Source organism: Pinus tabuliformis, chromosome 4_2 (assembly GCF_031772625.1).
Source record: "Pinus tabuliformis cultivar Carrire ecotype Pingquan chromosome 4_2, CPIR1, whole genome shotgun sequence".
NCBI lineage: Eukaryota > Viridiplantae > Streptophyta > Pinopsida > Pinales > Pinaceae > Pinus > Pinus tabuliformis.
Genome location: NC_142304.1, coordinates 295,872,195 through 295,897,643, shown reverse-complemented (window position 1 = coordinate 295,897,643; position 25,449 = coordinate 295,872,195). Strand labels below are relative to the sequence as shown.

General features: G+C 40.1%; 1 protein-coding gene across 3 annotated transcripts in view; it reads left to right on the top strand.

Annotated features, from left to right (window-relative positions):
• LOC149169165 (callose synthase 3-like) overlaps positions 1–25,449 on the top strand; it is a 425,897-nt gene that overhangs the window by 306,011 nt on the left and 94,437 nt on the right. For all 3 annotated transcript variants that reach the window (XM_089428591.1, XM_089428590.1, XM_089428589.1), the window contains exons 29-33: positions 8,670–8,779; positions 8,893–9,048; positions 9,192–9,260; positions 9,462–9,654; positions 9,767–9,878. In XM_089428591.1, coding sequence (XP_089284717.1) covers positions 8,670–8,779; positions 8,893–9,048; positions 9,192–9,260; positions 9,462–9,654; positions 9,767–9,878 — 640 coding nt within the window. The remainder of the gene's footprint in view (positions 1–8,669; positions 8,780–8,892; positions 9,049–9,191; positions 9,261–9,461; positions 9,655–9,766; positions 9,879–25,449) is intronic.

Here is a 25,449-nt window from a genome sequence, read left to right as displayed (position 1 = left end):
AGATATCGAAGACCTGTAAATCATTTGGGGAAATTCCACCCGGTTGGAGAGATATTAAAATAATTAATATTTTTAATGGGGTTCCTAAGACTAAACTTAGGAAAATTAAAATATTAATGGGTATTAATATAAAATTGGGTGAGAATGTTCTAAATGACATGGATCAAGCCAAATCTAATATTAGCTGTTGATTAGGGACTTAATCTCGGCCATTGAAGACTCAACAGGAAAAGTATAAGAGGAGGCTTGAGGGTCAATTGGAGGCACACCAAATTGATCAGTGAGTTCGATTTTCTAGAGCAGGGTTTGCTGAGAAAATCGAACCAGTGATCTGTTGTAGTGAGGGGCAGTTTGTCACGAGGACGAGAATACATAGCAGAGAGGCAAAGATAGTGCCAAAGAGACAGCGCAGAGCCTGGGAAGGCTGACGCAGAGGTAGCTGGGACTTATGTAGAGGCTAAGGAAGCTAGCGTGGGTGACGTAGAGGGCCAGAGGGCTGACGCAGAGAGCCAAGAGGCTGACGTGGAGGCATCAGTAGTTGCGTAGAGGCTAGCAGAGCTGACGCAGGGCCAAGAGGCATTGCTGGGTGATTTTCGTGGGGCAGACTGAGTGCTGGTGAGCTGGGAAGGGTGACGCAGTCCATACAGATTGACGTAGAGCAGTAGAGAAGCTTGGAGCAGCTTTCGTTGTCCAGCTGAGGAGATGTCGTAGTTGTTGTGGGATCGTTCATCCGATGACTGATCAACCGAAATATCTGTCTCCGAGGAGAGGTATTACTGCCGAGGGCATTCTCTATTGGGTGAGCCATTTCTGGCACCCTAGTTGTATTAAAAAATTGCATAATAATAAAACTCTCATATTGACAACACCGGTTTTCCCGCATTTTGTTTTTCGGGGGACGATTGTCCAAAAATAACGGTGTCCCTTGTGTGTTTGTCTCAGTTATTTCAGCTATTGATCTGTATATGTGTTAAGGTTGCATTTGTGTTTATTTTCAATATTTATATTTATAAATAACTTGTTAATGAAAATAACAAGTAGGAGAAAATAAACCAGATAATGCAGTAGGGATTTCTAATGTGTCAGACTTAGAAATTTCAACATGGTACCAGAGCATTGCAGATCACAGGAGAACTAGAGGCACCAGCAGTAATCTGAAGAATTTGCAGTAGTAGCAGCTGTCCCAAGAGACAGCGTTGTTCCAGAGCAGAAGCAGCAGAGAAGAAGTGATGTAGAGGGCCTGCGTCATCATTTCGAGCCAAGAGGAGGGTCAACACAGAGGCAGAGGGGCAAATCAGACCTACACAGTGCCCAATCATCTTTCTCAGCCAGGAAGGATTGACACTGTGGCCAGGAGGAGCAGATTTTGTCGTTGCCGGGATTGCATAGAGCCCGAAAGGCTCAGTTTCTTCAGTTGCCGGTGGGGAGCTGTGGGCAGATTGTGATTAAGAAGTTGGTGGGTGTTGTTTTTGTCGATGTAGAACGGTACCTGAGGAGACAAAACCAAGGTAGAGGGAGTCGCTACCTTGATAGATTTCAAGCCAAGAAATCCAAATCCGAGTTGTAGTTGCACAAAGGATTGGAGAGGAGCGGTTCGACAGTTGGCCAAAGGATTTCCAGGAGGGAAATCAAGACTTAGAGGGAGATTTCCAGGAGGGAAGTCGAAACTCAGAGGGAGTCCAGAAGAGGAGTTGAAATGGCAATGAATGGACTGAGGGATCAGGATAGGTTGGACAGGGCTTCCAACTTTGTCATCTGGAAGGATAGGATCCTAGCAATCCTAGATCGACATTGCATCAAGGACTTTTCCTTGAGAACCATGGCTATCCCAATCGACCCAGCTGAGAATGAGAAGTATGAAGATGCAATGGCGAGGGCAAAGTGCATGATCCTAGATGGGGTCAAAGATCTTGTCATACCACATATTGATGAAAAGAACACAGCAAAGGAGATGTGGCATACTTTGAAGACCTTATATCAGGGCACTTCCGTGCAGTAGAAGATGCTATTGGAGAATTAGTTGCGGTCGTATCAAATGCAGAAGGGAGAGCAGATAGATCCATTCCTTCTCAGGTTGCAGGAGATTCGCGACTAGCTCACTTCCGTGGGATCTACACCGGATCCAGAATTTATGGTTAGGACTGCCCTGAATGCAGTCTCCAAGGAGTGGGAGACATTTGTCCAAAGTATTTTGGGTAGGGCTACTCTTCCAGGATGGGAGGAGATGTGGGCAGCTCTTTGCCAAGAAGAGATCAGGTGGATGACCAAAGCGGGGAATAGTGGCAAGGGAGGTCGAATCAAGAAAGAGGAGGAGGATGCGGCTCTAGCATTTGCGGGACAGCAGGGGAAGAGGAAAAAGAGGGACATCTCCAAGGTGAAGTGCTTCCATTGTGGGGAGCTGGGACATTATGCATCCCAGTGTCCCAGGAAGAAAAACAAGGGAGAGGCTTCTAATTCAAAGGCAGCTCCCACTAAGGTGGATAAAGAGGTTGAGATTGATGATGATTGTGCCATAAGTGCTCATGCACCTCTAAAGAAGAGGTGGGGTGACATCGAGTTGTAGTCAAGAGGACTGCATACTAGGGGCAAGATCCTTGAGGTGCCCAAACTCTTGGATCATATCTGGCTACGGGAGCCCTTAACGACAGTAGCAGGATGACAGTTGTCGGGTGGAGCAAAGTGGAGTGGAGCAACAAGGCAGTGCTTGGGTGCAGAAATATGAGGTAGTGCAGTGGAGGTTGTAGCATTGCGAGAGACACAGAGGTGTATGTAGCAGCGCAATGGTAGCAGAGGGAGCACAGGATAGTAGCAGAGGCAGCTTCAGTTTCACAAGGCTTCTAGATTGACCAGGATGTTAGTATTTGGGAGAAGTCAGTTACTTACTTCTCGCTAACTAAGTTGCAGTGCAACATTTTGCAGTGGTAGTGCTAGGGGCAACATGGGCAACATATTGAGAGGGAGCTGCAGTACAGATGTAGCAGTGGCAGTGGCAGTGTCATGGGCAGCAGTGCAAATGATGTGAGGCAACAGGCCAAGCATCAGCACAGGTACTTTTGCGGAGGATCAATGTGATGTTTTCATGGTGAAGCATTACTAGAGCACATTCCTTACTAAGAGGGAGTGTTGATTTATGGTAGCATCGGATGTGCCCTAGCCATGAAAATTGGTGGACATGCTAAGGCACATAAGATCTCCAAGACCCATAAATCGTTTGGAGAAATTCCTCATGGTTGGAGAGATATTAAAATAATTAATATTTTTAATGGGGTTCCTAAGTCTAAACTTAGGAAAATTAAAATATTAATGGGTATTAATATAAAATTGGGTGAGAATGTTCTAAATGACATGGATCAAGCCCAATCTAATCTTAGTCGTTGATTAGGGACTTAATCTTGGTCGTTGAAGACTCAACAGGAAAAGTATAAGAGGAGGCACACCAAATTGATTAGTCAGTTCGATTTTCTGGAGCGGGGTTTGCTGAGAAAATCGAACCAGTGATCTGTTGCAGCGAAGGGTGGTTCGGCACGAGGCCGAGATACATAGCAGAGATGCAGATATAGTGCCCGAGAGACAGCGCAGAGCCTGGGAAGGCTGACGCAAAGGCGGTTGGGACTTACGCAGACGCTGAGGAGGCCAACGTGGGTGACGCAGAGGCATCAGTAGTTGCGTAGAGGCTAGCAGAGTTGACGCATGGCCAAGAGGCAGTGCTGGGTGATTTTCGTGGGGCAGACTGAGCGTTGGTGAACTGGGAAGGGTGATGCAGTCCCTACAGAGTGACGCAGAGCAGTAGAGAAGCTTGGAGCAACTTTCGCTGTCTAGCTGAGGAGCTGCCGTAGTTGTTGTGGAATCATTCATCCGATACCTGATCAACGAATATTTCTGTCTCCGAGGAGAGGTATTATTGTCGAGGGCATTTTCTATTGGATGAGCCATTTCTGGCACCCGAGTTGTATTCAGAAACTACATAATAATAAAACCCTCATATCTGCTGCACCGGTTTTCCCACATTGGGTTTTTCCTGGGACAATTGTCCAAAAATAACGGTGTCCCTTGTGTGTTTGTCTCAGTTATTTCAACTGCTGATCTGTATATGCGTTAAGGCTGCATTTGTGTTTATTTTCAGTATTTATATTTATAAATAACTTGTTAATGAAAATAACAAGTAGGAGAAAATAAACTAGATAATGCAGTAGGGATTTCTGATGTGTCAGAATTGGAAATTACAACACACCTAATGGTGGGTTTAATTTGAAAATGGCTTCCATTTTATTAACCCAAACAATAGAACCTCTATGGTCTTTACAATCAAACTTAGGTAGCTCCTTTTTAATCCATTGATACTCTTTCTGGAAATTTAGTGTAATTTTGGCTACCTAAAAAACATACCTTAGGTGGATCTGTAGGTTCATGCACATTTCTGTTTTGCGAGTTATATTTTGGTCTTTGAAAAGTTTGAACTATTAGCATGTCTATTTTTTCATTAATTGATTAAGTTGTTATGTTAAAATTGGAAACTAGGGACAAACTCCATGTGGGTCATCTTATTTATGACAGTTGATATTTTTCTTGGATCCCTCCCATTGAGAGGTGTAGGATTGATCTAAAGATCATCCGATTCTGATAAGCATTCATGGAGTTATGAATTTATTTATGTTAGTAGACAATTCGTCAAGGTCGGCCAGCAACCAAATAAACCCCACATGTGCTCAACGTTTTAGTATAAAAGGAGATGACTTGAGAGTCATTTGACACACACTTCACTCTTGATTTCTCTCCACTTGTTTTGGGTTTTAGTGGAAGAGAAATCTAAGAGAGGAAGCCCTAAAATGCAGAAGGTAAAGGAGCCCTAGTAGGATGCCCTAACGCAGTCCTAAGGAGGATGCCCTAACAGAGTCCTAAGAAGGAGGATCTATGCAACTATGGAGGAGGTCTTAGTAGCCCTAGCCGCAGTCCTAGCAAGCCCTAGCCTATGATAGCTCTACGCATTCGTTTGTGGAGGAAGAGAGCTTGTTGAAGGAGGATAATTCCTCATGGTCTCCACAACAAGAAGAGGCAGGGACAGCGTGTAAAAGGAGGATTGCTTTGGGTCTATTTCAGGGGTCCGAAGTGCTGGAAAAGGGGCCGAGTTCCCTTGCTGGAAGAGCTGCAACCATAGGATAGTTTTGAGGGTACTTTGGAGGGGTGCAAATCCATGGAAAGGTAGTCGTAACCCTACACAGTTTTGCTGTAGGGTGCCGCAATAAATTACAGGTAGGTTGAAGGGTAGACAAGGGCTAAGGCAGGCCAGAATTGAAGCAGCCACCCTTGGCCCCTCAATGAAGGGCAGCCGCATCTCTTGGAAGTGTTTTTGGGCACAAAAAGGAAGGCTTGTTAAGGAATTTTGTGTGCCCTAACTAGACCTAGTTTGTTGCAACCAAATAGACCTCAAAATTGTGAGCTAGTACATACATATTTGGAGCAGTGTAAGTATGTTGGGTTGTTGTAAGTATATTGGGGTAACAAGCTATGATGGGACAACAGTGTTAGCAGCAATGGCATAGTCCAATGATGGCACAATTGGGATAGCAAGTTGTGATGGGACAACAACAAAACAATGGGACAACAAGCAAACATGGAATGGCAATGTCACTAACAGTGGGACAGCGATATGCCACATGGGACAGCAGTGGCTAGCATGGTGCAGCTACGACACATGGTACAGTGGTGGCAGCATGGTGCAGCTACGACACATGGTACAGTGGTGGCAGCATGGTGCATCTATGACACATGGAACAGGTGTGGCAGCATGGTGCAACAATGGCACATGGGACAACTGTGGCAGCATGGTGCAACAATGGCACATGGTATAGCAATGGTAGCATAAGGTGCAGTAGTATGATGTGTGCAACATGGTCATGAGGTCTAGCATTGCGATGATGGGTGTAGCATGGTGCAACACGGTGAGGTGCAACACAATAATAGGTGAAGGAGGCCCCTTGGAGAATCAGTTGAAGTAGCATGTCTTTAATCGAGTTCAACTACCTCATGTATCATCTTCCTAGAGATGATCTATGCTCTTATTTAGATAAGTCAAAGTGTTGACCTCTGTTGTAAATGTACTATCTCTCTCTCTGTGTGTGCTGAACTATTGAAGAAACATATAAGAAGAACTGATCAAGGGTTTCCCACATTGGGGTTTGTCCTTGGCTAGCGCCACATCTTGTGTCCTCTTGTCTTGGCTTGTCTTTTGCGATCTATGATTATGTTCTATCTGCAATTTACTTTAATTCTTATGTGATTGGTAATCTGGAAATGATATTGAGCTAACTATGAAAATTGAAATAAATTGCTTTAAGCATAGAACATACCTAAAATTAACATGTTCGCTATGGTCATCAAGTCTTTTGGTGGTTTCGTCAATTTTGCAGCCTTTCTGCAATATTTGCTCCATCGTCGACATCAACCTCATTTGTTCTTCCTTAAATTATGTTTGTGATTTTTCTACGTTATTGAGAAAATATTGCATGCTATTGACTTCATCCCTATAGCGGTTAACATCAACTTCTAACTCGTCATTGCTCACCATCTTGTTCTTGTTTTCCTTGCAAAACCTACTTGAAGATGCGATGAGCACGACGCAGGAGCTGTGATCGGGAATTAAGTGCGAAAGTCGGGACCTGGGAGAATAGAGCAGTAATCACAACAGGATGACACGGACGACAATACAACGAATAGAGGAAATGATGCTCGAAATGTTGCGGACAATATGGTTGCGAAATAATACGCCTATGTGTGCAACGCCGGTTTTGACCGGAGGACCGAGAGGCTCTGATAGCACTGTTAGAAACAACCTTAGAATCTGTAATTAACGATTTTATTAATAAATAAATAATTATTAATTATTATTTTATATATCTACATATATAGATATAGATATAATTATTTAATATTTTGTATTATTTTATTCATAACAATGCCCAACTTCCATCCAAGTAACAAACCATGTGTAAGTGAGTGTATGCTAAGCTCTATATGCCATGACAAAACCAACCCGATGATCAAGATAATACAATATACACTTAGCCCGAAAGTGCTAGGGCACTCCACCTAGGGATCCATACATCCTCATGTCCAATCTTCTAGCAAGGAGTGGATACTAAGACATCACATGATCAAGTGTAATGCTATCCCTATGATAAGCAATATGCAAAGAAATACATCATCAATACCTCTAGCACATCATCATGTGTCATCAACAATCCATAGAATCAAGTGAAAACCCTAACCATCCAAATCTCATTGCGATGAAAATCACAAGGGTTGTGAAAAAAATCACTAGTATATGCCTCGTGCAAGATGAGTGGTAATAATCTCCACCCTAAATCCATTTGAACGCATTTGACATTTCCTAAATGAATGTAAAGGTTGCACAGTAAAGGGTGTTGAGGTTGCATGAGTGAAGCATGTGGTCCTTAGAGATATGGGAGAAGTGCTTTAAAGAACAAGAGGATATGGGACTAAAGGGTCTAGGCATTGCAATCCAAAGATTCAAGTGTTGGTACTATGGATGTCTCTCATGATCACTATCTTTTCACCCATTTAATCAAATAATATCTTAATCATTTTACTTAGAGATTCCCCCCTCGTGCCAAAGGAGAGTCGGCCAAAATATTGAGGAGGTGTTGTGGTGACGTTAGACAGCCCTCTTGGATTCCCTTAGGCCTGCACTTGTTTACAGGGATTTGTAAGTTTAAGTATAGATCTGGGAGGTAATAGGTGTCATTCCACCAAGTAAGCCTACAGTTGCACTGCCTTTTGGTGAGACATCATATGGGCTTTGAGTGTTCCACAACATTATCAGATTTGTCTTTAGTGTAGGGGGTTGCCATATGTTGCACTTCATAGTAGGATCTACACCGAAAATCAATTATTTCATATCCTAATTTATGCTTCCAGACATAATCAAAGACATACAACCAAATCTCCTTTGGTAGTTACTTAGAAAGATCGTTTTCTACATGGCACCTCCAATAAGTGAAACTTACCAATACCATTCACAATCACAGAGTGAGACTCCAGGGGACAAATTTGAAAGGGAAGGTTGGGGAGAGATTAAGAAACATTCCTAAGATGTCATTCTCAGGCTCTGCATTGGTACCTTCACTTTTCTCGATGGTGGTACTAACTCCACTGATTCTGGTGTAGATTAGTGTCTCTCTTCTTAAAAAGAATCAATTCTACTTCTTGTCTAGGGTTTACCCCTTTTTTACAATTTATTTTGTCATTTTTTTTCTTGTGTTTCCAAGAGATGCCTATGGCACTCTTTGGTGGTGCTATGGCAGGTAGTACTTCTGCGACCAGTTTCCTGTTCTGGTCACTTCCGGATATTGAGATATTTATTATTTTCTTTATTACTTTCATAACAATAACTGGTTAAAGATTTTATGGTTAAGAATTTAGATTTTTGTGTTGTGTATTTTCACTAGTAAAGCTGGCTGTGCTTAGACCTTCATGATAAAATGCATCATAACTAACATAGCCTTGTAATCGCATTTTTAGTTTTTTGTGATAATTGAATTTATCCTCTGACAAGGAATAGAATTATCTGTTGAAATAATTTTTGTCAGTCGTAAAGAGCCTTTTGTGTCTGAAATTGGACGTGATAACTTTTGTCAACTATTTTCCCCCAGTGTCATGACTCCTTATTATACGGAAGAAGTTCTGATTTCGGAGAAAGATCTTCAGGAAGAGAATGAAGATGGGGTTTCTATTATTTTCTATTTGCAGAAAATTTATCCAGGTGGGTATATACTGTATTTTTCATACATTTTGGAGAGCTATTCAATTCTGACCATTTGACATTCAGATCAGCTGTCTCTGCATTCACTAGTTTTTTTTTTCCTTGTTAAACAGATGAATGGAAAAATTTTCTGCAACGTGTCTTTGGGACTGAAGACCTGGCCTTGCGATCACAAGAGAGAGATATTGAGGAGCTCTTGCGAACCCCAGAGAAAATCAATGAACTTCGTCACTGGGTATCTTATCGAGCGCAAACCCTGACCAGGACAGGTTTGGGAGATGAATGTGAACAATTTTTTAGACAAGTTGAAATTATAGTTGGTATTATATATAATCTTTAATAATATGGTAGATGCAGTCTATTTGTTGCTTCCTGAATGCACATACAGTTCTTTATACTCTTGTTTTGGCAGTCAGAGGAATGATGTACTATAGAAAAGCCTTGGAACTCCAATCCTTTCTGGATATGGCAAAAGATGGAGGTACAAAAATGTTTTTAAAGTTATGGAATCTTATCATGTTGGTTGATAGCTTTGAAACAACATTTGGCGGTTAATTGTTCCTGGGAATGCGACTGATCCTGCGGTCATCTCATCCGGTTCCATTATGAAAGACTGCATCTCATGCTTTTAAAAATATTTCTTTGAAACTTGTTTTCTTATGAATTTGCTTTGGTTCTGCAGAAATTTTGGAAGGCTACAAGACAGTGATTGAATCGATGACTGATGAGAAAAAAAAGAGCCAGCGATCATTGTGGGCACAATTGCAGGCAGTCGCTGACATGAAATTTACATATGTTGTCTCCTGCCAACGGTATGGTACACAAAAGAGACTCGACAAAAAGCGTGCAGCTGACATTTTAAACCTTATGAAGACGTAAGTAAGACTATTTCCATTCTTCAGATTCTATTTGGTTTTAGGACAATATTTTTGTATGATTATTTAAATTGAATCGTTGGTCAGTTGATATACCTGATGGTTTTTGCAGATACCCATCTCTACGTGTGGCCTACATTGATGAAGTAGAAGAGAGGAAGAAGGATAAACCTCACAAGGTCTATTATTCTATCCTCGTCAAAGCAGTTGATGGCTTTGACCAGGTAAATGACCTTCTTGCTAATGTGTTATAACTTATGATCCTCAATGAATAGTAACGAAGTATTTGTGAGTATGAGGAATCATCATAATTTTGAGATTTTGTGGTGCCAGCTATTCAGCTACTGAAATTTTTCTTAGACTTGAATTGTACTCATTCCTTCTTTCCTGCCAAATGACGTGCCCTAAGCAGTCCGGCTTCTGGCAAAAATTACGTTGGGACTTTTTGGTGTAAAATTGAACAGCTTTAGAAGTGCTTTATCTATTTTTTTGTGGCCTTCCTCCCCATTTCCACTGTGGAGTATAACGGGATCCAGGAAGAATAACACAGATTTTAGTAAGAATGGTACTAAGAGCTTTTCTAGCGATTTTCTTTAGTGCTTGACAGTTGATGCTGACTCAAAGGGAAACATTACTTGAGCAGCAAAAGATCATTCATTGGAAATGTTTGCACCTGATTCCTACACTTAGGCCTGCACTTGTTTACAGGGATTTGTAAGTTTAAGTATAGATCTGGGAGGTAATAGGTGTCATTCCACCAAGTAAGCCTACAGTTGCACTGCCTTTTGGTGAGAGATCATATGGGCTTTGAGTGTTCCACAACATTCTCAGATTTGTCTTTAGTGTAGGGTGTTGCCATATGTTGTACTTCGTAGCAGGATCTACACCGAAAATCAATTATTTCATAGTCTAATTTATGCTTCCAGACATAATCAAAGACATACAACCAAATCACCTTTGGTAGTTACTTAGAAAGATCGTTTTCTATATGGCGCCTCCAATAAGTGAAACTTACCAATACCATTCACAATCACAGAGTGAGACTCCAGGGGACAAATTTGAAAGGGAAGGTTGGGGAGAGGTTAAGAAACATTCCTTAGATGTCATTCTCAGGCTCTGCATTGATACCTTCACTTTTGTCAATGATGGTACTAACTCCACTGATTCTGGTGTAGATTAGTGTCTCTCTTCTTAAAAAGAATCAATTCTATTTCTTGTCTAGGGTTTACCCCTTTTTTACAATTTATCGTGTCATTTTTTTTCTTGTGTTTCCAAGAGATGCCAATGGCACTCTTTGGTTGGTGCTATGGCAGGTAGTACTTTCGAGACCAGTTTCCTGTTCTGGTCACTTCCGGATATTGAGATATTTATTATTTTCTTTATTACTTTCATAATAATAACTGGTTAAAGATTTTATGGTTAAGAATTTAGATTAGTATATATTTACTTCACTGCAATCAGAGTCTATACTTGAATTGTACTCATTCCTTCTTTCCTGCCAAATGACGTGCCCTAAGCATTCCGGCTTCTGGCGAAAATTATGTTGGGACCTTTTGGTGTAGAATTGAACAGCTTTAGAAGTACTTTATCTACTTTTTTGTGGCCTTCCTCCCCATTTCCACTGTAGAGTATAACGGGATCCACGAAGAATAACACCGATTTTAGTAAGAATGGTACTAAGAGCTTTTCTAGCGATTTTCTTTAGTGCTTGACAGTTGATGCTGACTCAAAGGGAAACATCCTTGTTTTGCACTAGGATTACTTGAGCAGCAAAAGATCATTCATTGGAAATGTTTGCACCTGATTGCTACACTTATCTAATCCTTTCAAGTTCATTCTTATAGTAGAGTGGGCAAGGATATTACTCGATCATGATTGGCACTCTACTAGTCTTGAATTTGATAACATGTCTCATACTTCTATATAATGGTAACATCGCAGACGACATTTGAAACACTCCTTGTTTATTAATAATTTCTTCCATCCACGATTTCTGTTTACGTTTAGGGATTCCTTTGACAGTAATGGGATGATTGTTTGTTTTACACATCTAGGGTGGGTCTTCTTTATTTTCATTGCCTTGGTGGTTGACTTTGGATGGAGTGATTAACTTATTTCTCGTGGTTCCTGATTTTAAAGGCCCTATATTTTCATTGCCTTGGTGGTTGACTTTGGGTTGACTTATTAACTTATTTCTTTGTGGTTCCTGACTTTAAAGCCCCTATATTATATTTTGGGATCACGTTAGAAGTGTGATTATCTATATATATAGAGAGAGAGATTTAATTTACTGATAAATAAAAATATTTGATTGCAATCTATTGTAATCTATTTAGCTACCATCATCTACATGTAGCAATTATCCAAGCTCAATTCTATATCCAACACAGTGTTGCAGGAAGCGCCCCCCCCCCCCCCCCCCCCCGGATCCTAGGCCGGAATCGCGTCCCGTACGGAAGCGTTCCGGAAGCGCCCTAGGAAGCGCGATTCCATTTTTTCCGAAGCGCGATTCCAAAATTTTAATGCGCTTCCTGGTTTTTGAGAATGCGGATTGCAATGGAGACAGCTCTGTTATGTATTACAGTGACTCAATGTTATTCCTATCACAGTTTCGATGCTACCTTGTTATTCCTATCACAGTTTCAATGCTACCTTGTTATTCCTATCACAGTTTCGATGCTACCTTGATTTCGATGCTATTACAGTGATCACACTTCGGTGATATTACAGTGATCACACTTCAGTGCAGTGATGCAGTCACAGAAACTCGAATTATCTCTGAAATAAAATTTGGGTACCACAGTAAGGTAATGCAGATTAAAGGTTTTGTGCTACCACAGTCTTGGTGCCTCAACAGTAAGAACAGTCATCAATAGATTTTGGTATAACTACAGTGATACAAATTTGGTATCACAACAGTGAGAAAGTTTTCATCACAATAAGAAGATCTTGGTACCTAACACAGTCTCAATGATAAGGGTTCGGTGAGAAGGTTTCACTGTCAAAGTCTTGACGCATAACAATGATATTACAAGGATAAGGACTTTGCATCACATACATAGAAATTCGATCAAGGCACTTCAGAGTTTCGATGATATTATGTAATGCTTAAATCAAAATTTTCCCATTTAATTTTACAATTGAATTGCTAAATTCATGTAATGCCCAAAACAGAATATAATATCCAAATTAAATTTCGAATTTGTTCTAAAATTTACTAACTACAATTTAAGCAAGAAATTTATCAATTTTAATGCACAGAGGCCTACAGTTGCTCACTTGCTAGATAAATCATAATATGCTCTATGTTTTATGTTTTATAATATGCTTAAATGTTTTATGTTTTATAATATGCTTAAAAATTTGATGTATGTTTGTAATAGCTAGAATATAGATGATTGTTGTACATACTAGTAACTACAATGGAATCATGGATGCCATATCTATCTTGATTTATGCAAAAATATGCATGTTTTCATGTCTTCTACAATTAATTTGGTATTTGGGATGTTTGTTTTGAGTATAAATGCAAAAAAATATAAAAATATATATATATATAGCAGACGCTTCCGCGGACGCTTTGCTTCCTAGATTTTTGGAAAATGACGCTTCCGCGCTCCGCGCTTCCGCTTCGCTCCCGCTTCGTGCAACATTGATCCAACATTGGTATGAAAAATGATCTCTTCTCATGATTGTTTGCCCTATTCCTCTTTTCAAAGATTTCGTTATGAGTTTTTATGGAATTATTTTTTTTTCTTATTCTTTTGGTTGCACCGAAACAACCATTTAAGATTTCAGAATGTTTATTTATAAGGAATAAAAAGTATATATAATAATAATAGTAATAATAACAACAATAATAATATTAAAAGGGTATATGTCTATTCACGGATATGACTATTCAATGTATATTTATACACAATATCACAAGCTATTGTAAATATCTTATTCATTCATTTACCAATCATATATCCTTCTCCTATATAAATTTCAACTATTTATTCTATTTATTTTGTATATCCATAAATGAATTATTGTTCATTACATCGATATTTGAGCAATTTTAGGGCATTTTTGCTAATCCAAGCATTTTTCATAATGTTCGAAACTTTTTTGACTCTAGGTTTTTGAGCAAAAGTTAGCCTTTGACCACTTAAAATTTATAATTTCCACAGTTGCATTTTTTTCTTTGCTAGCATGTATGTAACTTGCGAGACTAGCTTGTGGTCTAAGAAACTACAATCCAAGGACATTGAAGTTGTCAAAATCACCCAAGGATCACACTTTTCTGGGGCCACGCCAATCCTTAACTTGGCTAGATTTTAGGTGTATCTTAGCTATCACTGAGTTTCGAACTTGGATTGCCATATAGAATGAGGCCCTTGAACCTTTGAAACTAATAACGCTAGCAAAATTTGAATTTTATAAAATTGAAGGACATAGAGGTGGAATTTGATCCACTTATGTGTGCACAAGGCATGAGACCATTCAATATAATCTCTTTGGGTGCAACCACACATTTTCCCACTACCTCAAGGTGCCCCATGGCGTTAGGCTAGGCCCTAATGGGAATTGAATCTTTCCCAATGCTGACAAACTCCTTGCTTTCCACCATTAGATCCAACCGCTTTGAGCATCTCTACTACGAATTTGAAGAATAAATCAAGTATTGAAAAGAGGAACAATGAAGAAGAAAATCGTAGTGGGTTTCTAGTTCCCTATTATCCTATGACTATGTTCTATTGCTATTGGCAAAAAATTCAAGCCCATGGCCAAATCATTTTGCTGGTGGTAGTAAAAATTAGAGTTGGTGGCCTAATTCCTTACTTTAAGAGAATAATCTTTTAGTTAGCCAGAAAAAGAAATTACACCATCAATGTTATAGAGGAACCATTTCACAGTGGCAAAAAGTTGCACCATTAACCTTTGCAAGTTCTTGCGTCCAACAAAAACATACCACAAACATCTTATACAATTATTACACAATAGAGTGTATTTTTAAGCCATTAGCGATGAAGGTATTAAGTATAAAAGGAAGTCATGTAAGCTTAAGACAAGTATAGGCTTGACATATAGTGTTATTTAGTTGCCCAGGTGCACTCCTTCCACACTATTGTACTATTTCCCCAATTGCTTAATAAAATGGCTCAACCAGTTCTTATTTCTGGAGTTTACATGGGTTTTTACTAAGTGTTTGAAATTTGTTGGTGTTGTATTTGTTATTTGCTTTGCATATCATTGTTTTTCCTGATTAGGAACATTATAGTGGTATCAGAGCTTTGATCTTGGCTCAGTTATGGGGGAAATTTCCTATGAACGAGGAGGATAGGCAGAACGTGACTTACCAGAGGTAGAGGTACAGGAGCAGGGAAAGAGAGTTGGAGATTACACCTGATACAGAGGCACGTGGGAAGGCAATAGTTGTAGCGGAGATGGGGGAGCCAAGGAGTAAGGACAAAGCAGCATTTGGTAGCCTCTTGAAGGTCCTGAATGATTTGGCTAAGGGATAGAAAGAGATGTTGGAAGAGATCAAACAACATAATAGGGACAAGAGCCTTCACCGTGAGTTCTCATTTGGAGAGACTTCAGGGGCCTCACAATAGTATGACCACCCTTCACTAGCCACTCACCCACCAACTTTCAGTGGACCATCCAAAACCACATTGCCTGTTGATTTGGGGTAGCATCGGATGTGCTCTAGGCCTCAAATTTTGCAGGGAGGCTTGGGCATATGCATTCCAAAGAACCATGAAACCGTTTTGGTAAATTCCACCCAGAGACGATTATATTAAAATAATTAATATTTTTAATGGGGTTCATAAGTCTAAACTTAGGAAAATTAAAATATCAATGGGTGCTAATCTAATTGTGGGTGAATCTTCTAGATAAAGACAGAGATCAAGTCAAAATGATCCGAGTCTTTGCTTAGGAGTTAATAGAGGTTGTTGGTTGTCCAACAGGAAGATATAAGAAGGGGCTTGAGGGTCATTTGGAAAATACACCAAGAGAGATCAAGAAATCGATTTTCTGAAGTGAGAAGTTCTTAGGAGGAAAAATCGATTGAGGAGATTTCTTGTAGCAGAGGGGCAATGAGAATCTGGAAGAAGGAATTTCCGGAGAGTACAAGGCAGAGAGAGGACAGAAAGACGTCCAGAGAAAGGCCGACGCTGGCCCATGCAGTGTTGACACAGAGGCAACGCAGTCCTTGAGGGGAAGTCGAGTTTTCTGCTAAGGGAAGTCGAATTTTAGTTGTTGGAAGCCAGGGTGTGATTCCGGGAGGCAGAAGATCAATTTTCTCAGCCAACAGAGGATTCAGAAGAGGGGCAGCATAATACCCAGGAGGGGTGACGCAGAAACTGTCAGGAGTGATGCAGTTCTCGCAGAGGCCACGCAGAGGGTGACACAGAGCCTCCAGTTCAGCAGGATCAGTCATTGATTCTCCAATGACAGGGTGAGATCATGTCACCTGTCTTTTGTTCAATATTCTCTCTGTGTCGGATTGCTAGTTGAGCATCATAGAATTGTACTTAGATTTTCTCTTGCATAATAATAAAACCTCAAAGCTACCACACCAGTTTTCCCGCATTGGGTTTTTTCGGGGACATTTGTCCAAAAATAACGATGACCTATGTGTTTGTATTTCCTTGCTCAGTTTCTATGTTTCAAAATCATATTTAATTTGGTGTAGGCTGCTTTAGTAATTTACTTCAATGTTTAAAGAAGAAATCTGAAATAAGGTTGTAATGTAATTTACGATCTAGGTGAAGTAGATTCAGTTGGTTGCAGTAGGATTCCTGAGATTGCTAGATCTAGGAATTTTCACACTACCTACTTTCCTACCATCAACACCTAGTGAGCATGGAGGACTGGATGACCAAATGCCCATGGGAGATTTCTTCAGGGAGTGGCAATCCATGGGGGAAGATTTCAAAGCAGCCCTGTCATTCAGATACTATTGCCAGCTCAAACAGAATGAGAAGGGCAGGTACAGTGGGGGACCGAGTACATAGAACTCAGAGTTACAGCATACCATTGGGAGGATGTACTTCCCCACATATGATGGCTCTACCAAGTGTACAGCTCGAGCTTGGGTGGAGAAGTTGGATACTTATTTCCAACTTAATCGGATGACAGAGGTGGAAGCCATCAAAATGGCTACCTTGCACTTGGAGGGGGAAGCACATGAGTGGTAGTTCGATGGCTTGTCCACATTGGGACATGTCAGCATGACCTCTTATGAGGACGTCACACAGAGAGTGGTGGAGCGTTTTGATAGGAGGGACCCGGAGGCTCACTTCAAGGAGTTGGCCCAACTTAGACAGACTGGCCACCCTGAGCATTATATATCATAGTTTTTTAGGGTTTCAGTTATGGTGCCAGACCTATCCGATGCTAGAAGGGTGTACACATTCATAGAGGGATTACTTGAGCCATTGCGTGGACTGGTGAAGTCAGGCAGGCCCTCTACCTTGCAGGAGGTGGTGACTTATGCTAAAGATTTGCAGGGGGCAATCCCCAAGAACATAGCACCCATTTCATCACGGACTCCCTACCCACAGAAGGGAGGTGACACTAGACTCCCACCATAGCGAGCAACCTAGGGGTGTGGGCAGTGAGATGAGGAGACTGGGAAAGGCCTCCGAAGTAGGAAACTATGTTTTGTTGATTTTGGGTAGCATCGGATGTGCTCTAGGCTTCAAAATTTGCAGGGAGGCTTAGACAAATGCATTCTCCAATACCCAAAATCATTTTGGGAAATTCGACCCGAAGATAATTTTATTAAAATAATTAATTATTTTTAATGGGACCCTAAGTCGAAACTGAGGAAATTAAAATAATTAAAGGGTATTAATATAAATTGTGGGTGAAACTTCTAGAAGAAGGCGGAGATCAAGTCAATATGATCCTAGCCATTGATTAGGATCTAATATGGGTCGTTGTTTAATCAATGAGAGGATTATAAGAAGAAGCTTGATGGGCACTTGGAGAACACACCGAGAGATCAAGAGATCGAATTTCTGAGGTGAGAAGTTCTCAAGAGGAAATTCTAATCGAGTAGATTTCTTGTAGTTGAGGGGCAAGGATAGCATCCGGAGAGAGAGATTTTTTCAGTCGGAGAATCATCAGCAAAGAGAGGTAGAGAGTGATCCAGCAACTCTCACGCAGAGGCTGACGTAGGGCCATGCAGAGGGTGAGAGAGTCTGAAATTTTGCAACAGAGTCAGTTTTAGAAGCTGGGAATCGGGGTGTGAGATTGGGAGGCTGAGAGCAGTGACTCTGGGCAGCAAATCGATCAGTTGGTTGGGTGACGCAGTGTCTAGAGGGGCTGACACAGGGACTACATGAGGACTGCGCAGAGGTAGTGCAAAGCCTACCAGAGGCACCTCATCCAGTGACCGGATCAGGCGGGATTTTTCTCAGTGATTGTCTGAGGTAATCTCACAAATCTTTCTACTAGTATTTCTTTTTGTATTTGAATAACCCTTGAGGTATTCTGAGATGTATTCAGAATTTGCTATTGCTTAATAATAATAAACCCTTAGAACTGTTGCACTGGTTTTCCCGCATTGGGTTTTTCCAGGGACATTTGTCCAAAAATAACAGTGTTATTGTTTTATATTTTCTTTCTTGCTCAATTTCTTGTTTCCACATATAATTTAATTAAGTGAAGGCTACAGTATATGTATTTCGATATTTTTCGTAGGAAACTGCAAGTAATTTGTTTAAAGGAATTTAACAAATTGGAGAAATATCATCAGTTGCTGCAGTAGGGATTCCTGTTTAGGAATTTTCACATGGTATCAGAGCTGCAGGTGGAACAAGAAGAGCAGTGCCAGAGAACCCAACATTGAGCAGAAGAGGGAAATCGAAAAGCTGTAGGAGGCAGTAGTTCGAAACCCCAGAGGGTTTGTGTAGTTCTTAGCCGGAGGGCTGAAATTTCGAGGTAGTCTCTCTCTGAGTGAGTCGACGGAGAGAAGGGCTTCCAGATCGAGTTTTTGCCAGGGCAGAGGGAGCAACGCAGAAGCCTTAGTGCGAGGAGAGTTGGTGGGACGCAGATTTTTTTGCAGGTAGTTTTCTAGGCAGAAAATCATCAAAAGAGAGAGGAGAAGCACGGTTGAGGGAACTTCTTCCTCAAAGAATTCCTAGCCAAGGAATTCAAATTCTCTAGAGCTAAGCAGCAACAAGGGGTAACAGTTTTACTAGCTCTAATAGGGAGTGCGTACGCTAGCCCAGAAGCAACGCAAAGGAGAGAGGAGATTTTCGACATTTGTGGTAGAAATGGCAACCAGTGGCTTGAGGGATTAGGACAGGTTGGATGGGGCATCCAACTACATCATCTGGAAGGCAAGAATGTCGTTCCTTCTAGATGAGCATGCCCTCAAGACATACGTCGACAGCATGGTGGTTGTCCCTGCAGATGCAAATCCGTTGAAGAAATACAAGGCTGAGATGGCAAAGGCGAAAAGAATGATCCTAGACAGAGTGAAGGATCATGTGGTCTGTCACATCGCTAGCAGAGGGACTGCTAAGGAGATGTGGGATGCTTTGTCTATGTTATATCAGGGATCTTCCGAGTTGTGAAAGATGTACCTTGAATAGAAGTTGAGATCTACTCAGATGTAGAAGGGGGAGCGTGTGGATCCATTCCTCGTGAAGCTTCAGGAGACCTGTAAGAACCGATAAACAGATGCAAAAAAAACAGTAAGGGTTTTAAAGCATGAACCTGTAACACTTCAACAGAAACCTAACAAAATCAATTAACGGGACTGTTGAGGTACCTACCTGTACTCCTGCAGTTGAAGATGCCTCCGGCTACGCTGCTCCAGTTACCGAGAGAACGAATCCACCCAGCCAGACTGAGCAGAGCCTGGCTGCTCAATCCAGTAAGCTTCTTAATAGAAGCTGACTGTTCACCCATGCCTAGAACCTCAGAACTCTCAAGCTCTTCCAATGGCTGATTCCCCTTCTCCTTCTGAATTCTTCCCTCTGGTTTTTGTGTTCCCCTCCGAATTCCATGTTCCATGGTTTTTATGCTCTGGCTTGGCGATGGCCGCCCTTCCATCTGTAGCCACCACTTACCCTGCTGATCACAGGCCCGCGCCCACGTATCCCCTCCTGCTCTCCTCTCAGGTCGTGAATGAGTCCCTTTATGTTTTAAACCATATGGTTTTATTAATTATTCTTTTTAATATGACCAATACATGGTGTATACATGTATCATTCAAAACATTATAACCTTTAAACATTATACATGTATCATTATAACTTTATAACATTTAAAATATATCACATTGTTTTATATATATTTGTTTTAAATATAACATTATAAACTTTATACTTGGATCCTCTTTTAATTAATTACTTATATTAATATTTAACATTTATTTTATTAATTTATTAATATAATTTTATCAATAATTTGGAACATATAATATGTATAGTCCTTTTTTAAGATGTAACCATGCATTACGCAATATTGATGAAAGAGTAGAACTTCTATTCCAAGAAGTGTCGTGGTATTTAGCACTTATAATCAATTTAGTATAAAATACTAGTGCGATGTATGCGACATATGCATATGTAGCTATCATATGCATGTACCGTATGCCTGCTATTATGCTTGCGTTCTTTGTATTTATAGATGGGTCGTTACATACACTCCCCCTTCAGAAAACTTCGTCCCGAAGTTAGAGTTTTTATTTTATCTGATTACTTATGATAGTAATCAGTGCACCTTTCTTAGGTTTGTAAACCGAGGTTTAAATTTTTTTATTTTAATATAAAGAGACTATAAAATTAATGTTTTAGGTTTATGATTTTAATGGTCATGCCTTGCCCTATCCAGGTGCCCAAGCTATTCTAAAATCATCCTATCCTTCCTAATCTCTTCTGCTCCCATCCTATCCGTCCTCTACTGGAGTATGCGATGGCGTCAATTTTACTGACCTAACCATTCATAAACTCTAAAGTGACAACGTTGGTTATACCGACCTGATTCCCAGTAAGCATCCGACAGTCATCATCGCGCGTCTAGGGGAGCGTGATTCGCACAGTCCTCCCATGATTCCAGGGTTTGGAGGATAAATGGTGGGCAACACCTCCACCTCTCCCAGTAGAATTAGGGCTAATACCCTATCATAGAATCACTTTGAGCTTTAATTGTTTTGAGGTTCTGTCATCACGTGGTCATCCCTGTAACTGTTTATTATCTGCAATCATACACTTATCCATGCATTCGTAAAATGTGCATCAGCATATTCAAAATAACTCATGTATTATTCACATATGTCACTACAGTATAACATATTTTGCCATATTCTATGCATGTCGTTTGACTTTCATTTAAAATGTAATTATTCCCTGATTTCTATTCCATTGATCATATTGACATGTATAAATAAAACAGATTTATAATATCTTAATTCCTATCAGAAGTAAAATCATTTAACTGTCTTAAACTTTACTTTGACAACTATAATTTAGTAAGATCAACAACATATATCATTTTGGTATCCATGTACCAACAGAAGTTAAACATATATTATATCACAAAATTTCACGTTTATATATAATCATTCAAAATGGTTCTGAGTCTCTGATTGCAGTGAAGTAAATATATACTAAACATAGTTTAAAGTTCTTCAAAATTGACATAGATTAGGGTATCTTTGACATATGTCCTCTGTATTTTCCTAAGTAGCTGACCTAGGACTATACTTGTCCCATTGGACCTTAACTTGGTCCACCAGGCGATTCCTGAGCTGTCGAACCCTGCATTCCAGTATACGTAATGGTTCGACTGATACAACTCCCTCGTCCGATACCTGCAATTCCTTCCATTGAAGGTTATGAGATTGATCAGCTATATAATGTCTTAATACAGAAACATGAAATACATTATGAATTCTATGCAGGTGAGGTGGCAGGGCAAGACGATAGGCAACATGCCCAACTCTTTCCACGACTTTAAATGGTCCAATAAATCGGGGTGACAACTTTGTCCCTTTTCCTAATTGAATAGTACTTTTATTCGGTTTGATGCGGATGAAAACCTGATCCCCTATTTCATACCTCCTATCAGTTCTGTGAGCATCAACATAACTCTTTTGCCTATCCTGTGCTTCCTTTAATCGTTGTCTAATTTGTCTTACTTGTTCTTCCATTTCATGGATTAATTCTGGTCCTATTATCACTCGATATTCTAACTTGTCCCAGTTTAACGGTGTTCTGCAAGGTTTGCCATATAATGCTTCAAATGGAGGCATTCCAATCGAACTGTGGTAACTGTTATTGTATGCGAATTTGACCAAGGGTAAATACTTTTCCCAGTGCGATTGCTGATTCATAAAATACATTCGCAACATGTCTTCAAGTACTTGATTTACTCTTTCTATTTTCCCATCAGTCTCAGGATGGTAAGCAGTGCTTAAATTTAGTTGAGTTCCTAAGGCTGTCTGCATGCAAGTCCAGAATCTAGAAGTGAATCGCGAATCTCTATCGGATATAATCTTCTTAGATACTCCATGAAATTTGATAACTTCATTTATGAATACTTGAACTACGTCAGCAACATCACAAGTATCTCTTACGGGAATGAAATGGGCGCTTTTTGTTAATTTATCCACTACTATCAAAATGACATTGTGTCTTTCAGAAGTAAGAGGTAGCCCAGTGATAAAATCCATAGAAATGATCTCCCATTTAGACACAGGGATGTCGTGAGGTTGTAAGAGACCCGCTGGGTAACAATGATCTGCTTTTACTTGCTGACATTCCAAACATTTTGCAACAAATTGAGTGATATCACGTTTCATGCCTGACCAGAAGAAGAGTTTCTTGGTATCCGCATACATTTTCCCTACTTCAAGATGAGCACAATATACTGCTCTGTGGGCTTCCCCAAGGATATTGTCTCGAAGATCCTTATTATCAGGAATATACATCCTTCCATGGAATCGTAAGATTCCATCGTTTTCTAATTCATATCCCTCAAATTTAGATTCTTTTTCCCTTTTACCCTCAAGACTCGACCTCACCTTTAAATACCAACTATCTTTTATAAGATGTTCCAGTACTCGTTGTCTTAAGTCTACTTTAATGGGTATGAGAGAAAATATCCGAGGTCTTCTGCTTAAAGCATCTGCTACTAAATTTTCTTTTCCCTTAATGTATGATATTCCGAAGTCATATTCACGTAGGAATTCACTCAATCGCCTTTGTTTGGCATTTAAGTCTCTTTGGGTGAACAAATATTGTTGGCTTTGATGGTCGCTTTTAAGTGTAAAACTTCGTCTCACTAGATAGTGTCTCCAAATCTTTAAAGCTAGCACTACAGTGGCTAATTCTAAATCGTGAGTAGCATAGAGTTCTTTATGAGGTTTTAACTTTCTGGAAGCATATGCTATCACTCCTCTATCCTGCATCAACACTACACCCAACCCTTGTTTGGATGCATCAGTACATACCGTAAAATCTTTGTCCGTATATGGGACTCTTAGGATTGGTGCACTGGTGAGTAGTCTTTTGAGTTCAGAGAATGCTTTATTACATTCCTCAGTCCATTCATACTTAACACCTTTATGCTGAAGGGTTGTAATCGGCTTTGCGATTTTGGAGAATCCCTCCACAAATCTTCGGTAATAACCGGCTAAACCCATAAAGCTTCGTATCTCATGTGCATTTTTCGGTATTGGCCATTCCATGATCGCTTTTACCTTCTCAGGATCTACTGAAATCCCTTCACCTGATATGATATGACCTAAATAATGAATCATTTCCTGAAAGAATGAACACTTGGATAGTTTTCCATACAACTAATGTTCTCTAAGGCAGGACAATACTATCCATAAATGATCTTCATGCTCTTTCTTATTTTTGGAATAGATGAGAATATCATCTAAAAAGACTTGTACAAATTGATCAAGATATTCACGGAAACACTGTTCATAAGATTCATGAATACTGTTGGTGCATTTGTTAATCCAAATGGTACCACAGTAAATTCATAATGTCCAAAACGTGTCCGGAATGCAGTCTTAGAAATATCATTTTCAGAAATCCTTAGCTGATGATACCCTGATCGAAGATCAATTTTTGAAAAGACAGCAGCCCCTTTCATTTGATCGAAAAGATCATCGATTCGATGCATAGGGTATTGATTCTTTACTGTAGCTCGATTCAAGTCTCGATAATCTATGCATAATCTTAAAGATCCATCTTTCTTCTTCACAAAAATTACAAGAGCGCCCCAAGGTGATGTATTGGGCCGAATATGCCCTATATCCAGTAGTTCCTTCAATTGAATTTGCAATTCTTTAAGTTCTGGAGCTGTCATTCTATAAGGCGTTTTAGAGATCGGTTGGGTACCTGGTTTTAATTCAATAGTGAGATTCAACTCTCTTACCGGGGGTAATCCTGGTAGTTCTTTTGGAAATACATCCGGGAATTCGGCTAACACCGGATATTGTCCTAAGGATGGTCCTTTTTCTTCGCTTACTTCTTGAATTACATAAGCCTGACAACCTTTCCTTAAACAACGCTTCATTTTCATTGCTGATATGTAGCGTAAAGATACCTTTCTCTTGATTCCTTGAATTTGGATTATTTCTTCTTCATCATTTATACCTAGAATTATTTTCCCATAACAGTCTACCCAAGCTTGATGAGCTTCTAGCCAATCCATACCTATGATAAGATCACAAGTTCCCAAGGCTGTGACATAAACTTTTAGTTTAGTTGTACAGACCCTTAGGTCAATTTTGCATTGATCCACACTTAAGCCCATGGATTGGAGTTCCCCTGAGGCCATTTCCACCTGATTGAAATCATTTTGTCGACGAGCTGCCAACCCACATTTGTTTAACGCATATGACAAAATGAAACTATCTGTGGCACCAGTATCAAATAAGATCTTGAACTTTATACCATTGATAATACCTGAAGATTCCACTATAGTGGATTGATGCGCTGCTTGGTCGTTGCTAACTACTGCATGAATTCTATGATTACCTCAATTGTTTGATATTGGTTCCTTTCCAGTCCTATGCAATATATTCGACGAAGCTTCTGGACAATCACGTTGAAAATGCGGTCCCCCACATCCCCAACAATTAAGCTGCGTTGATCCTCTTGAATCAGGACGTAAATTTCTAGAGAACAAGCTTCGTCCTCTCATGTTGATTCCTCTCGAATTTATTCCTCTACTGGCAGTCCCTCGAGATGTCCATGGGCTGGTGTTTGATGATTCCGCGGCTATAGTGTTTACTGCCATTGGAGCTCTTGTTCCTATATTTCTTGGGGTAAACATGTTACGATAAGGTGGCCTCGAGCTACCTCCTCTGAAGAAGTTTTAGGGAGTCTTTCCTGGAAATCCTGATTGTAAAGGTTCTGCTGGCCCTATATCCTTTTTGATTCCAAGGTGCTCTTCTGCATAACGACCACATTCAATCACGTCAGCTACTGATGATGGTTTCCACATGCTTACCAAGGCTCTGATACGAGGATTTAACCTAAATATGAAGCATTCAGCTTGACGTTCATCAGAATCTAAGTAGTGAATGTATTTTACAAGCTCCATAAACCTTATCTCGTACTCTTCCACTGATTTATTTCCTTGAATTAATGTATTAAAGGCTCTGGTTTGCTGTTGTTGAAAGTATGGAGGTAAATACTTTGCGCGGAACCTTTCCTCAAATAGTTCCCAAGGGACATTATCCGATGTAAGGTGCAACTGCTTTTCCAGATTTCCCCACCAAATCAAGGCGCTTTCCCTTAATTGAAATACAAAATTTTTTGT